We start from the raw sequence: 16,949 nt of genomic DNA, 5'->3' as shown, positions 1-16,949 counted from the left end.
CCGTCATGACTCACCATACTTGTCCTTCCTCCCAGATGGCGTCCACCTGGTGCCGGACATTTCATTTTTGCCCAAGGTGGTCTCTGAATTCCATCTGCAGTCTGAAGTCTTCCTCCCTGATTTTTACCCTGACCCAAAATCACAGGAGAACAGACTTATGCACACTTTAGACGTGAAGCGGGCCCTCCTCTTCTACCTTAGTAGGACTCGCTCCACCAGGCAAACCCCTAAGCTGTTTGTCTCATACGTCACACCCCGTGTGGGCACCCCAATCACTGCCCAACGTCTATCCAAGTGGATCGTAGGTCTGATAGAACTGTGTTACCTACTGGCGAAACAGCCGTTGCCAGGCCCGGTACGGGCTCATTCCACCAGGACTGTCGCTACATCCACTGCGTTCCTGAAGGGAGTACAGCTGCAAGACATTTGCAGAGCCGCAACCTGGGCCACGCCGACTACATTCATCAGGCACTATGCCCTAGACGTCCGCCAGTCCACCAGTGACAGTCTGGGACGTCAGGTTTTGGCCTCGGCTAAGCAGTAAACACCTGACAGCACCCACCTCCAGGTAGGCTACTTCTCGCTAATCTCCCATTGGTGTGAAGCACAGAGACCACGAAGAAGATAAACAGGTTGCTTACCAGTAACTGGTGATCTTCGAGTGGTCATCTGTGCATTCACACCACCCGCCCTCCTGCCCCGCTGCTGTCTTCTTCTACTTGTTTTGTTAGGAGATTGATGCGCGGCGGTTGGTAGGAACTGGCGGGATGTTCGTGCCTGCCCTTCTGGGCATGCTCACTGGGGCTCCTGAGCATGCTCAGTTGGGCCAGGCATGAAAATCCTTTTAAGAGAGCTTACTAGGCGCCGGCAGATCCAGCGCAGGCGCACTAGATCCCATTGGTGTGAAAGCACAGATGACCACTCGAAGATCACCAGTTACTGGTAAGCAACCTGTTTTTTCACAGGGACAAGGTCGTCCTGCATACAGATCCTACCAAGGTTTCATCTGAATTCCACCAGTCACAGGAGATATATCTGCCACCTTCTGTCCTCAGCCGAAGCATCCTAAGGAGCTTGTGTGGCATACCCTTGATGTCAGAAGGGCACTCAGGATTTACATTGCACAGACAGAGACTCTCAGGAAGACAGATTCTTTGTTTGTAATCATCTGCCCTCCACGCAAAGGAGAAAAGATGTCTATCAGCATGGTGCTAAATTCCTGTATTGTGGAAGCTTACAAAACTACTTGGCTGGAAGCTCCCAAGGGCATTATGGCTCATTCTCTGCGAAGCGCATCTACCAATGCAGCATTCATCAACTGAGCATTTGTGGAGGAGCTCCATATCGACTTTTGTACACCACTACTACCTGAACACAGTGGCCTCAGCAAATGCAGCATTTGGAAGAAGACTCCTGCAGCTCATCGTGACATCAGCAGATGATGAAGACCCACCCAAATGAGGGACACTGCTTTGGGAGGTCCCATAGAGATGTCCTCCACCTCAGAAAGAGAATGACCATTGGAACTTACTGTGATGCGTCCTTCTCCTCTGAGGTCAGGAGGACATCTCGGCCCTCCTGCTTTCATCATCTCAGTTCCTTCTGTGCTGTTCTCTTCTTCCCTGTCCTGGCTTACTGAATCTGTTTGTTTTCAGGTTGCAGTTCATGAGCAGGTTCTAGGTAACTGTTGTATTTCTACAGTGCAAGGCCATTAGTTTCTTACCTCATTCTCACTTCTTTCGGAGTCCCAGAACTAAGGGGATGGGCTATTCCGAAGGCGCGAACAGGAAGTGGAAAAAAGTATTTCCTGCCTCCCTAAAGGCACAGTGGGAATAACCCATGGAGATGTCCTCCTGACCTCAGAGGAAAAGGACCTTCACGGTAAATGCCAATGGTCATTCTCTAAGATATAACAACAGGCCTATGTTGTGCCCCCAAGGGTTTTACCTTTGGTAGGTGGTTTGCTTGAGGTGGCCCTGTTCATTGTGGAATAATTAGCCATGCTTTTTCTTGAAATTGTGAGTACTGGATTAGAGATATATCTGAAGAAACAGGTGGAAAATGTCCACAGAAGAATAAATAATATTCAACTGCACTGATTTGTCTCAGTTCAGAAATTATGCACAACCATGTTTTAATTGAACTAATTATGGTTAGTATGATTGTCTGAATGTAGGGCCACTTTACTACTTATGGTTAGCTAGTATCTGTCAAATTAAGATCTGAGGGCATGGGTTGATGAAACTGCTTTATTTAACCTCAGTCTTTGTGTGAAGAAAGAATCAAGACACCTTGGCTTAATCTTGGCTTGTTCTCTGGCAGTGCTCTCCTGAGGTACAGAGCAAAGGCAATAAAACCAACAAGCAAACTATTTGGATGGTCATCCAGAAGCCAAATTCTAGGATCACAAATTAACCACAAATTTCATGTTCTGTCTGAAGCATGCAGTTATATTTCAAAAGGGGAATAAACAATGGATTCCAAGGACATCTTATGGAATTGGCAGTATCCAGACAAGACTGAAGTGTAATGATTGTTGGTGGATCTTGTGACCTGACAGATGGTGGGATTAATCCTTTGTCAAGGATCAGCTTCCCCACCTCCTTTATTTGGGATTCTTTCTGGGTTTTGTGTGAAACCCTTTTTATAAAAATGTTAATGACAACTGATTCATACTTTTTTATACTGCAGTCAACGTGAGGATTTAGGTAGTGCAGAGCATGACTTCCCAACTCATGACAGGGTGGGTTGCATAGGGCACTGGTTTCATTTGTCTTCCAGATATTGACTTACAAAGCTCTCAGTGCACAGCTAATTGTGTCCAGCTTATTTGAAGATGGTCTTGTTCTCTCCGTCCCCTCAATCAACATGATGATCAAAAGCCTTTACTTGTGATTACTCTATGTATGTTGGATGAATATAGGATACCTACAGCAGATTTAATCACATAGCTCTAGAACTTTTTTCCTCTGGAGAACCATTAAATCCTGGACATTTTTGAAGCACTGGGAGGCAATTCTCCCTTTCCCCAGCAAGGGCAGTCATTGTAACTGGAAGTACTGCAGCTATATAGTTTCACAGGTACTTATTAGTGGGGCATCATTAACGGCAAGCAATATATAGTGATTCCCACTTGCCTGAAACATTGTGTGTGTGTGTGTGTGTGTTAAAGTATTGCTTTAGAAGCTTAGAATCTTTTGTGATAATATTGCAGCAAGGAATGCTCAGCCTAGTCCTTTGACATTTTACAGAGCTAAATGTCAACACCAGCAAGACTACCACCTCATAGCAATGCTTTATCAGTTCTCTCCTCCCTCTTCTGGCTTTTGGGTACTTATATTAATTGCCCCTTAGCAGTGCATGTCTCCATTATCTCAGAGGCAGCATATTGGGCCAAAGGATAGCTGACATAAAGGGAAGATGTTACTAAAATGTAGTAACCTAATGAATTGTATTTGTTAGCTGTTGCCGCTGCTTGATAACTTCTTCTCTGTGCTCCCTTTTCATTGGTGTCTAGGAGGAGATTGTGCAACTCTCTTAAAGAATATTGGAGCTTTGCCTGTTGATATGGCAAGGATGTATTTTGCAGAAACTGTGCTGGCATTGGAATACCTCCACAATTATGGCATCGTCCACCGTGACCTAAAGCCTGACAAGTACGTTTTTAGCTCCTCATGTTTGGGCCTGTAGTTGCAGCTGTCCATGCTAAAAATAGTTACAAGAATGACATGTGTCCTTTTTTTTTCTTCTGCAAGAACAACATTTATTTCTGTGCCCTTTCTCATTATTGTCCTGCTGCTTTGTAGCACTATGCTGTTGTTTCAATAAAAGTTAGTCTGAAATATATTCATTTATCAATGATGCTCTGAATTTAATGAGAGTTGTGTTTCAGATATCCTTGTATAGCAAGATGTGATCAAACCTTAATAACCACTAAAACACAGAATACATAATATAGTTTTACAGCAGACCTAATAATACTTTTTTTGTAAAGTACGGTACATAAGACCTTAAAATTTGTGGAAAGGCTACAGTGGTGGAAGCATTATGTACTGCCCTTTATCATGATTGCTTTGTGACCATATTTTTGTTCCTCTGATAGTCATAGAATTCTTGGAGATGTTTCCAAGCATCTCAATTCTTGCCCTAGATGATCTGTAAGGATTTGCTGGTTTGATGCTGAAACAGCCATCTCTTCTCTAAAACAGTGTCTGATAGCTTTAGTGGGATAGCCTGCCTTCGCGGTGAGGGCAGGATATAAATTAAATAAATAAATAATGTATCACTAACTTAAGCCAAACCCAGATAAATGTAAAGTCATGTGAATTGCCAGTTCCCTGGAGAGTGAGCATTTATGTCTCTTCACTGAGGGATCATGTCTGCAGTTTTGGTGTGATCATAGTAGTTGGAGGGTCAAGTTTTGGCTAACTTCAGCAATATCTTTTACCAACTTTATTTGATTTGATGTCCCATCCTTATTTGGGGAAAAAATGATGCTTTTGTAACTTCCCCAAGTGACTATTGAAATGTACTTTACATGGATCTGTTCTTGAAGAATATTTTGTAGCAGGATGTGCTACTGTGTGTAGGATGCAGCTGCCTGTGTTTTGATATGATCAAATAGATGGGATGATAGAACACCAGTCCTGTGAGATGTGTTAGATGTTGAGAGGTTCTGGCACAATTCACTGTGCTGCTGTTAAGATTTATGGTCCTGGGTAGCCTGAGTACATCCTATCTCGAACAGTGCTTCTACTCCTGAAAGCCCCGTGTGTGTGCTAAGGAGGGGAGCATCATTTAAGGGAGTATCTTCTTTTGGAAAGAAAGATTCCCTGGTTCTATAGAATTCCTTGCCCAAGGAAGTTTTCCTTGGATAAATTCTGATGGGTTTTAGGTAGGCAGGTAAAGCTATTCCTCTTTAGAAAGGCTTCTGATTGTACAGTGGTCTGGACACATACAGTGGCCTCTGCCACTAATCTTTGATGTATATTCACACATGGTAAAAAAACAACACAGCTGCAAGATTCCTATCAGGGGTCTGTTGCTCAGAATGTATCACTCCAGGGCTATGTCAGTGGCACTGGTTACCTATGTGTTTCTGGTCCCATTTCAAAGTGCTGGTTATTACCTTAATGGCCTAGGGCCTTCATACTTGCTGAACTGCATCTCCTGGTATACTCCCATGTACCAGTTATACCCCTTAGACAGCCTTCTCCTTGTGGTATCTTCTCTTAGGACTGTCTGTGCAACTGGCTTTTTTGGTGGTTGCTTCAGTTCTCTGGAATGACGTAGCAGCATGGGTACAGAGTGTGGCTTCACTGCCTACATTTATGAAGGTGTGCTAGACAGCTCTGTTTTAGGATAGTACTGGCAGTCTTAGTAGATTTAACTGTGTGTGTATTTATTTGTTAATGGGCTTCTATGTTACACGTCCTTGCAACTTGTAATTTCACTGTTAGCCATCTTCCGTCCAAGGAAATAATAAGGGAATATAACTGTTTTAAATAAATAAATAATCTGTTCCAGGTTGGCTCGGTCCCGAACATGTGCATTGAGCCAGACACATGACAATTCAGTAGTAAATAAAAATGTATACACTAAACACTTAATCAACTTTTAACCTTGTTTCCTATAAGACATTGTATGGCAGTGAGAGCTATTGTCAGGCTCCCAGTCAAGTCACTCTCCACACACACTTTCTTTAGAGAAAGGTTTGTTTAGAGATTTGAGATGCTTATGGGTTCAGACTCTTTGTCAGGAGGACTGAGGAACCAAGGCAGGAAAGCAACTTATAATCACAACCCCAAATTCCATTCATACATGTCAGCAATATTATAATGACCATGAGAGATATATGGTCAACAACTAGTGAAGCACAGACTTTACCTCAAGGATACTTCCCATGTGAAAGATGTCTTTGAGGCACCATGGAAGAATTACTGAAGTCAGCCTCCCTAAAATTCTACCAGCCCCCCCCCCCAGGAATGCAATGGCAGGCAAGGGCAAGCGATAAGGGTGTAGGAATAACAAATGGTTGGGTGCAGGGAACAGAAGGAAACAAGATCTATAAATGTACTGGGTAGAAATACAACAGGTACAGTTAGACAAATGCCCAAGTCTGACAGCTATAAGTAACAGAATGTTAACAAATGTTTTGATGGGTAATTAAGTAGTATAATGCTATATCTTCCTTTGTTACAATACTTCTCATAAATAAATAGAAATTATTAAGTATTGATGTTTCCCTTTTCCCCCAGTCTTCTCATAACATCAATGGGTCACATCAAGCTAACTGACTTTGGCCTTTCTAAAATTGGCTTAATGAGCTTAACAACAAACCTGTATGAGGGGCATATAGAGAAAGATACCAGAGAATTCTTGGATAAGCAGGTAAGCTCAAATTATTTTTGACCATATGTTTTCACCAAAATATTCTCTTTGTGGGGAAAAACAACTTCAGTTATAAAAGTTCAGAATCTTATTTGTATCTCTTTGAAGCTTTCTCTGGAAAACAAGGGCAGTTCATACAACTCCTGAGTAAACTGTTCATACAAAAAGTTACCATGAGATAAATACGTATTAGTGAAGATTGGCATGAGCTATGAAAAAATACAATGCTTTTAAATAAACAGCTTCTGAGTGACACATTTTTTTCCTATTCAGGTGTGTGGTACTCCAGAATACATTGCCCCAGAAGTGATCTTGCGGCAGGGTTATGGAAAGCCTGTGGACTGGTGGGCCATGGGAGTTATCCTATATGAGTTTCTAGTTGGCTGCGTTCCTTTCTTTGGTGACACACCAGAAGAGTTATTTGGTCAAGTTATCAGTGGTATGTACCTTTCCGCTCCGGCGGCAAGTTTTGTTAGTCAGTCTCTGGCAAAAGGCTTCACGAGCATTCAGTCAATCAATACTCAAGATTACATTAGAATACATGGTACAAATATACTGCAGAATGAATTGAATTTAGATGCATGTGAAGCTTGGAAGTCATAACAAAAGGTTTTGACAAGGTCCTGAAATCGTAAGGGCTGCCTGTCTCTTCCCTTGTAGAGCTCAGATGGCATTGCAAGGCAGCGCTGTTTTGGTGGCCATTTACCTGATCTGGTTTGTCAGGAGATGTTTTAATGTTATTTAATTCATATCTACATTCTGATTAGTTTTAGATTATTTGATTTTGGAATTATTTGGAATTGGGATTATTTGATTGGAAACCACTTTGAGCAATATGGAAATGTGATACAGAAACATATTAAATAAATAAATATTTACTGTCAACTACTTCTCTCAGTGGTTGCAAGGCCAGCAGTGCCTGTACAGGACCTGATGACACAGTGCCCATTCAGCACAGGACTGTGTAGCGAAGCTCAGGTGCAAAAAGGCAAAGGCACAATCCAGCACGGTGCAGTCAGAGTTCAGTTCCTAAATCATACACAGAGTCAGCAACAGGAGCAGGTTTGGAGAAAATCCAAAAGTCAAGATCCAGACACAGTCCAAAGAGTCAAAGTCATGAGTTAGAGACAGGGTCCGTGGCAGCGAGGTCAGGAGTAATTTGACGTGTTGCTTCCATGCCTGTCTCTCCCTCTCTTCGCCCTTTATGGCCAAGATGCTCGTCTTGCAGCTGGTTCACTTCCTCCTTACTAACTAGACCCAGGTGTCTCTGAGCTGCTGATCGCGTACTCTGCCTTCTTTTCAGCATCTCATGATGGACCCTCCTCTGTCTACGCTCCAGTGGTTCTGGAGACGAGGGAGGCGGTGGTGGGACACTATCTGGTTCTGAGCCATGGGGCTGAATAGCTGGGGCTCGTTCCTCTTCCACAGTGTCCTCTTCCTCTTCAGTGTTACTTGTGCCTGGCTGATCCACAACACCTGATATGAGAGTGACCTCCAAACTAGGCATACTTTCAAGAATAATACATACCTCTCATTACAAAAAAAGATCATAAGTATATAAAATCCCTGCAGGATCAGACCAAAGGCCAGTTTAGTTTAGCATTAAGGCTGGAGCTAGACTAAATTTTCCAATGGCAGAAATGTACTTTCCTACCTCCCCTCTCCCACTGCAGCCCACTGATCTCCACAAAACACTATTGCTGGGGGACCCTGAGGAATGACTTAATGGGGATCTGCAGCAGGAAGGGAAAATCTAGTGGGCTGGATCCAGACCTAAATTGGCAATTTAGTATAGATCCAGCCATCTAACTGTCTTCATCCAGATGCTGTTGGAAGACCCTCAAGTAGTCAGTGAAAAAAACAGGTTTCCTCTGATGTCTCCCCCCCCACCAGCAACTTGTGTCCAATGACCTGTTGTGATTTATCCTCTGTGAATCTGTGAAGCCAGTGAACATAGTCAGACCTTGTTTTCTCAGATTCTGAATATTGTGTGAAGAAATGTTTTTAGTATCTATTGAATCTACTGCCAGTCAGTTTCCTTTGATGAGCCCAAGTTACAGGAGCATTCATAAGAACATAAGAGACATCAATGTTGGATCAGGCCAAAGGCCCATCCAGTCCAACACTCCGTATCACACAGTGGCCAAAAATATGCTTATCTAATTCCCTTTTGAAGCCGTCCATGCTTGTAGCCGCCACCGCTTTCTGTGGCAGTGAATTCCATGTGTTAATCACTCTTTGGGTGAAGAAGTACTTCCTTTTATCTGTTCTAACCTGACCACTCAACAATTTCATGGAGTGCCCACGAGTTCTTGTATTGTGAGAAAGGGAGAAAAGTACCTCTTTCTCTACCTGCTCTTTCCCATGCATAATCTTATAAACCTCAATCATGTCACCCCTCAGTCGTCGTTTCTCCACGCTAAAGAGCCCTAAGCGCTTTAACCTTTCCTCATAGGGAACGTGTTCCAACCCTTTTATCATTCTAGTTGCCCTTTTCTGCACTTTTTCCAAAGCTGTAATATCATTTTTAAGGTGTGGTGACCAGAACTGTACACAGTATTCCAAATGAGGTCGCACCATTGATTTATATAGGGGCATTATGATATTGGCTGATCTGTTTTCAATACCCTTCCTAATAATCCCCAGCATAGCATTGGCCTTTTTTACTGCAGTCACACACTGTCTCAACATTTTCAGTGAGTTATCTACTACGACTCCAAGATCTCTCTTGATCAGTCTCTGCCAGTTCATATCCCATCAATGTGTATTTATATTTAGGATTTTTGGCTCCAGTGTGCCATCACCTTGCACTTGGCCACATTGATACTTCATCAGTAGTTGTTTCAGGTCTTCACTATTTTCTGCCAGTAATGTGGTGTCATCTGCATATCTCAAATTGTTAATGTTCCCTGCACCATTTTTCACCTCACTGTCATTGAAATCTAATCCAGTTTTCTTTACAATATGTTCTACATATGGATTGAAGAGACAGGGGATAAAAACATCCATTTCTAATACCCTTGCCAATTAGAAACCATTCTTTCTCTATATTCTGTCCTAATAGTGGCCTCTTGTCCAGAGTATAGGTGTGCATCAAATCTATCAGATGTTGTGGCACATTTGTTTCTTTTAAAACCAGACATAGCTTTTCATGGTCCACACAGTCAAAAGCTTTGCTGTAATCTATGAAAAACAAGTTGTTTTTCTACTGAAATTCTCTTGTATATTTCAGTAACTAAAGTAAAATTTGCAATATGTTCTCTAGTGCCTCTTCCTTTTTTGAATCCAGCTTGAACATCAGGCATTTCTCACTCCATATACGGTGACAGTCTTTGTTGTAAGATTTTGAGTATCATTTTACTTATGTGAGAAATTAAGGCAATGGTCTAATAGTTCCTGTAGTCTTTAATGTGTCCTTTTTCAGAACTGGAAAATAAATTGAACATTTCAGTCTATGGGCCATTGTTTTGTTTTACATATTTACTGGCATAATCTTGTTAAGATTTTGATGGACGCTTTCTGCGGCTCGGAAAAGTTCTATTGATATCCCTTGCACTTCTGGTGATATGTTTTTCCCAATTGCTTTCACTTTGCTTTCTAAAATTGCAGGTTCTTCAAAAGATTCTTTTAATATCCTTTCATCTCTTCTGAATAGATCTTCGGTTTATTGTTCCCTTCTTTTGCTTGTTTTGTTCTGTTCAGTTAATGTCTTTCCATGTTGGTATTTCAGCATGCCTAACTGTGTACTTTAAATTTCCACTTGATTTTTTGGATCTTTTGGGACAAATCTCTCATTCTAATTTTGTTGTTGTTCTGTTCTGTTTCTTTACACTGGTTATTATAATAATTCTCTTTGTCTCTACGTGCCAGTAGGTGGAATGCTGCATTTAGACTTCTGATTCTATTTCTGTCACCTTTTACTTTTGCTTCTCATCTATCTTTAGCTGTTTTGTGATGTCATCAGTCATCCATTGACACTTTGCATTTCTTTTGGACACAAGAAAAGTCTTTGCACATTCTTCCTTAATAATATCTCTGGTTTCAACCCATAGTCCTTCCAGTTCATGTTCACTCAACAATACTATGATAATACTTTTGTATATTTATTGTCCTAGTACAGTTAATGAAAGCCTTAACATGAGAGTTCTTTAATACCATGCAACATATATTTTCCTAACCTCACCAGTATCATTTCTATAGATGAAATTGCCTGGCCAGAAGGAGATGAAGCTTTACCACCAGATGCACAAGACCTGATTGGTAAACTTCTGCACCAAAACCCTCTGGAAAGACTGGGAACAGGTACAAATAGATTCCTAGAAAAATACTTGCTAGAAAAGTTAAAGCATAATGAAAAGTTGTAAAGAAAAAAAGCAGCTCATCTTGGGGAGCAATGTGTGTGAACCTTCTTGCTGTATTTCTTCATTCTGTCTTTGGTATGATGGTGATAAACACCATAAAGTGCTCTTTAGTAGAAAGGGCTTTGTAGTAGAAAGAAGTCTACATATGGGAAGTAGGAAGGCTTTTGTATAAGCCATTCCTTAATTTGCTACATTTATCAAAGCACTGCATGTCCTAGTGTAGACTGAATTTAAAACATCGTTGACATGTAGATTCTTTGCCAAATAAAGCAGCATCCCTCTGACAATCTCTTCCAGGTCCCTGCCCTTCAGTTGACATGTCAGTGAAAGCCTTTTGCAGTCTAAAATATTGGTTTGCTTGGATATTTGAGTTGTGGACTTTGTAGGTGCTTGGCAAGATCCTGTTTTGTGCAGTGAGCATGTAAAAAAATTCAGTTTTAATTACTTATACTAGAAAAGGCCTCAAATTTGATATGTCAGAAACTGCATGACAAGGAAGTTTTCTCCCTTTTATTTTTCAGTAATTTTATTTTATTAGATTTATAGTTATCCTTAAAGCTCAGGGTAATATGAATGTTTAATTTCCTTCATCCTAATTTATTCTGTGTGCAGTAACAAAGCTTAGTGACTTTAGTTCAAATCCACGTAAACACAGTTGTTGGGCTATATTTGCTACAGCCAATGTTCCCTCTAAGCTGTTAAGTCTTCTGAGCAGAAATTCTACTTTGTGAGCTACTGGCATTAAAATTGTGAGCAAGCAGTTTGGCTACTGCATAAATTAGTTTGCTCTGTAGCCATCCCTTCCTGAGCTAAGACAAAAATGTATGAGCCGGAGGCTAAAAAAAATGTGAGCTAGCTCACATTAACTCAGCTTAGAGGGAACACTGGCTACAGCATATTTTAAATTCTTCATTATGTTGTTTTTTCAGGTAGTGCTTTTGAGGTGAAACAACACAGGTTCTTTATGAACTTAGACTGGAATGGATTACTCAGGCAAAAAGCAGAATTTATTCCACAGTTAGAATCAGAAGATGACACAAGCTACTTTGACAGTAAGGAACAACTCTCATGATTAATTGTAGATAATCTTAAAATATTATTATGTTACACCTAAAGACATGAATCTTAGTAGCTCACTTCCATGAAGATCATTTTAGAGGGCAGCCATGTTGGTCTGCAGTAGAAAAGCTAGATGTGACTTCAGTAGCACCTTAGAGACCAACAAGAGTTTTAGGGTGTAAGCTTTTGAGAGTCAAAGCTCCCTTCGTCAGATCCAAGTCAAAATGGAGATCCCTGAGTTCTTACATCCCAGTCAGAAGATGGGAGGACACAGGATACATAGAAGGGCACAGGGTGCAAAGGTACAATGCACATTGTATTGGCTTGATTAGAGTAGAGAAGAAATACTTGGGAGCAGAAAATTTTGCCGCTAAGCATTTCTTCTCTGTTCTAATCAAACTGATCACAATGTGCATTGTACCTTTGCACTCTGTAGTTGAGAAAGCGGCTTCTGAACAGCTCCAGACATTCTTGGATGACACCTCGGTTCTTGATCTCTTCCAATCCGGTTTTCACACTGGCTGTGGGACAGAGACAATTTTGGTCGCCCTCACAGATGACCTCCATAGACACCTGGGTAGAGGAGGGTCAGCACTGCTGTTTTTGCTGGCCCTCACAGCAGCATTTGACATGGTAGACTATGATCTAATGACCTACTGCCTTGCCGAAGTGGGAATTTGTGGGACAACCCTAAAATGGTTTGTCTCATCTCTCCATGGTTGGGGACAGAGGCTGGCACTTGTGGAGAAGGACTCAGCGCGGCACCCTCTGGTGTGTGGTGTCCCCCAGGGAGCAGTCCTCTCCCCAATGTTGTTTAACATCTATATATACCCTCGCCCAGCTGACATGGAGCTTTGGGCCATGATGTCACCAGTATGCTGATGACACCCAGCAATATCTGTTGATGAACAGCCATCCAAATGCCGCCCCAGACAATCTGGCCAGGGGTCTAAAGGCTGTGGTTGGTTGGTTGGTTGGTTGAAGCAGAGCAGGTTGAAACTAAGTCCTTCAAAGATGGATGTCCTATGGCTGAGTCAGAAAGATCCCAGGTTCGGGTGCCTACTTCCAGCCCTTGATGGTGAGCTACAAACACAAAGGCCACTTGTCAAGAGCTTAGGAGTGATTCTGGACTGTAGTAGTCTACAGAGCTGCCCTTGAGACTGACCCAAAAATTGCAACTGGTCCAGAATGTGGCTGTGTGTGTGCTTACAAGCACTCGACTTAGAGCCCACATACAACAGGTGCGCCACCAGCTGCACTGGCTCCAAGTTGAATACTGGATCAGATTCAAGGTTCTGGTTCTAACCTTCAAAGCCCCACACAATCTGGGACCAACATATCTTCAGGACCGTCGCTCGTGGTACGCCTCCCAGAGAGCATAGCACTTTGTGAATAACAATCTTCTGTTGGTCCCCAGCCCCAGAAGTATTTGTCTTGCCTCAACCCGGGCCAGTAAAACAATCCTGATTCAGTTCCTCAGGGCCTGTAAAACAGAATTATTCCACCAGGCATACGGTTGAGGCAACAAAATTCCATCTGTATTGGCCTCCCCCAGCTCTTTTACTAAAGGATTCTTAAACATACAAACATAAAATCAAGCATTCACACACACACAATAGAGAACTAAGAAAGCAGAGGTGATTGATAGCGAATAGAGGGGTCAGTTACTGGGTAATATTACTTGTCCAAACGTGCAGAAGTCCTTGAAGAGAATAGCACCAACGGCCAGCATTGTGCACTATGAGGGGGCAGAGAAGAAGAGAGAGTGGGGTGTGTGTGCGTGGACAGATATAGACTTTGGAAAACAATGCTGACCAATGGGAGGTCTTGAGGGGCTTGTCTCAGGTGAGGACAAAAGATTACCTGGGCCAATCCTGGGTCCCAGGGGGTGCAGCATCAGGAGGAGCCAGACCTGGATGCAACCAATGATGTTCCAGAGGGGTAGAGTCAGGCTTAACAATGGACTAGATTAAATCAGCCAGATGTTGGGTGGCTAGTTGAATGGGTTTTCTGACCACTAATGGTCCAGTCAAGGCAGTTTGAAAAGATTCGCAAGTATAGACAAAAGGTGGGAGATGGGTCTCTGATTAGATCACTAAACATTTGAATGTATGATTGGTTTATCTCAGTATCCTGAGCGACAGAGCAGGAAAGACACGTTTGGAGACAAAGGATTCTCACATAGACATGAGGTCAGGCAAAAGGGATAGGTGAAGTTCTGGAGATAGAAGGGCTATTCACCAGGTGGTAACTGAATAGCCTTTAGAAATGCAGATACCTACCTGGTGGAACCCATTGTTTCATATGCATACATCTTCTGGGGTGGGGGAGAAGACTGGAGGTTTGCTCTGAGGGTTGTCTTGTTGCCACCTGAATATGAAATCCCTTTTTGCAGAGTGCTTGCAGGCTGACTCTGTGGTTCAAGCTGAGAGTGCTTGACTTTTGGGGACTTTGGTTCAGGTCAGTAGTGGGTGCTCCTGCTATTGGGGGCTACTTGAGAGTAAAGGCAGTGCCTATGGCAACAGGTGCAGGGGAGGAGGGCAGGTTTATTTATTTATTGTCTTTACTGTTTTTGCAACCAGAGTCATAAACAGCAAACTCTCATACCACCATAAACTTTGTTCCCTATCAAACCTAAACTTCCCTATCAAACCTAAACTGCATCGTTTTTAAATTTAGTTTGCAAATACACACACACACGCACACACAAACACTTTTACTATTTGGCATATTTATAGATTTTAAAAGTAGTTTTCTACTAAAAAAAATTGCATGTGTACCCCATACTTGAGACAGAATTGAAAACTGCTGCACCCTGTGATACCATAGCACATATATCTTTAATATTTTGTCTCTGAGAGGGAAGAAAACATAAAAATTGAAGGCAGAAGAAAAATTCTGTACTAACCAAAAGGAACTGTATTTAGACAGAAGTTTTCATTCTGAGTCACAATAGGTAGGACTGCTGGCATGTTTGGATATTGAGCTAAACTTTATAATACCGAACTCTTTAATAACATATCATCATTAAATACATTATACACATGAAATACATTATATCAATTGTTGCCAATATTATTTACATTTAAACAAAAAAAATCTTGAAAATATTGTACAGGAAGACTCACCAACAATGACAGAGGGCTAACTGCAAAGGCAGCATCTCTTTCTTTTGTGTCAGCAAAGTGGTATCATAGTTACTTAGAAGATAATGTGGTAGTCAGGGTAAACTGAATTTCTTCTTCCATGTTATTTTATTATGAAAGCCTTTTTTATATAATCATGGTGGACTAACATGGAGAAGGGTGTTGTATCTTTTGTTTGTAGAAGTTCCAAACTTTTTTTATTTAGATCTCTTTGGGTGACCTGTGGGTAAGATAAATAAAAACTGGATGATGATGGAGAAAAATGGCTGTTAATTAAGAATCAAATCTAGTAGCTTTGTCTGTTTTGATTGGTGATTTTTTTTGGAATGTTCTTGATCTCATTTAGGCACAGAGAACACCTACTTCTAACTGTGCTGTGGTTACTTGGACTCACATTTGTGTTCTTGTTTGCAGCACGCTCTGAGCGATACCATCATGTAGATTCTGAGGAAGAAGAAGACACAAATGATGATGATCATGTAGAAATTAGGCAATTTTCCTCATGTTCACCAAGGTTTAGCAAGGTATGTAGGGCTTGCTGAGTTGATGAGATCTGAATAATGTTAAAACAGCATGAATGTCTGTGTGATCCTTAACACTCTTTTTTAAAACAGTTTATTTAATTTTTTCCATAAAAATACAGCCAAATGCTTTTACATGTATAACATTTGAGTCTACTTTTCCTCTTTTCTTTTTAACCATTCATAAACTCTAGATCATCTGTTTTCAAATACATTCTTATCTTTACCATGCAAGATCATTGTTAAGATATCCATTTCTGCCACTTCTAACAATTTATATTGTAACTCTTGCATTGTAGGCAAATTATTAGATCCTTAACACTCATGAAGGTAGACTACAAAAGTTGTTAATTTATAAATTACTGTTGTACTTAACATGGTTCTCTGCTGTAACCAGTAAGATTAACAAGATCTCAAAAGAATTCAGTTGTTAATAGTTACTTGCTTGTATTGGGGCAAAACATTTTTAAAGAATTTTATTAGTTTATACAAAGAAATGTGGAAAGGGGAAAAGAGGGGAGGAAAGAAAATGGATAGAAATATATAAAATTCCAATTTAACATTTTGCATGTAAATCTTCTAATTACAATTTCACAACTATTTCATCAATCATTCTTATTTTTCACTTAAACATATTCTCTCTGTTTGAGTTTTAACCAGTCATAAAACACTCTCCAAGGTCTCATAAATTCTTCTTCCATTTTTCCTTTTAATATGTTTGTAAAGTTATCCATTTCAGCACATTCCATAATCTTCAGTATCAACTCATATAGTGTTGGAATCTTTGGTGTCCTCCATGCCGTAGCAAATAAGATTCTGGCAGCAGTTACAGCATGTAAAATGAAATATCTATGATTCTTATCTAACTCATCTGGTAAACGGTTTAACAAAAATATTTCTGGCTTAAAAGGTATTGTGATATTCAAGATTTATTAACCTTTTTACATGTCCACCACATATGGTAGTATGACCCAATATAGTTGTTACATTTCCAACATATATTACTCAAATTTTTATACATTTTAGCCAATCTATCTGGGGTTAGATGCCATCTATAAAACATTTTATATACGTTTTCTTTGACTGTAATAGATTTAGTCAACTTAATATTTACTTTCCATATTTTATTCCACCAGTTTGGTGTAGTGGTTAAGTGTGTGGACTCTAATCTGGGAGAACTGGGTTTGATTCCCCACTCCTCCACTTGCACCTGGCTGGATGACCTTGGGAAAGCCGTAGCTCTGATAAGAGCTGTTCTTGAAAAAGAGCAGTTTCTGTCAAGAGCTCTCTCAGCCCCACCTACCTCACAGGGTGTCTGTTGTGGGGAGGGGAAGGGAAAGGAGTTTGTAAGCCGCTCTGAGACACCTTTGGGTAGTGAATATAAATCCAATCTCCTCCTCCTCCTCCTCCTCCTCCTCCTCCTCCTCCTCTTCTTCTTCTTCTTCTTCTTCGACAGATTGTTACTATGTCCT

At 41.0% G+C, this 16,949-nt stretch overlaps 1 protein-coding gene across 5 annotated transcripts in view; it reads left to right on the top strand.

Moving 5' to 3' along the window:
• The window catches only part of MAST2 (microtubule associated serine/threonine kinase 2), a 162,574-nt gene that overhangs the window by 114,397 nt on the left and 31,228 nt on the right, over window positions 1–16,949 (top strand). For all 5 annotated transcript variants that reach the window (XM_015421982.1, XM_015421981.1, XM_015421980.1 and 2 more), the window contains 6 exons: window positions 3,518–3,656; window positions 6,258–6,390; window positions 6,664–6,829; window positions 10,591–10,692; window positions 11,681–11,803; window positions 15,371–15,480. In XM_015421982.1, the coding sequence (XP_015277468.1) occupies window positions 3,518–3,656; window positions 6,258–6,390; window positions 6,664–6,829; window positions 10,591–10,692; window positions 11,681–11,803; window positions 15,371–15,480 (773 nt within the window). The remainder of the gene's footprint in view (window positions 1–3,517; window positions 3,657–6,257; window positions 6,391–6,663; window positions 6,830–10,590; window positions 10,693–11,680; window positions 11,804–15,370; window positions 15,481–16,949) is intronic.

Source organism: Gekko japonicus, unplaced genomic scaffold (genome assembly GCF_001447785.1).
Source record: "Gekko japonicus isolate JY-2015 unplaced genomic scaffold, Gekko_japonicus_V1.1 scaffold75, whole genome shotgun sequence".
Classification (NCBI taxonomy): Eukaryota; Metazoa; Chordata; class Lepidosauria; order Squamata; family Gekkonidae; genus Gekko; species Gekko japonicus.
This window is presented reverse-complemented; position numbering and strand designations above follow the sequence as displayed.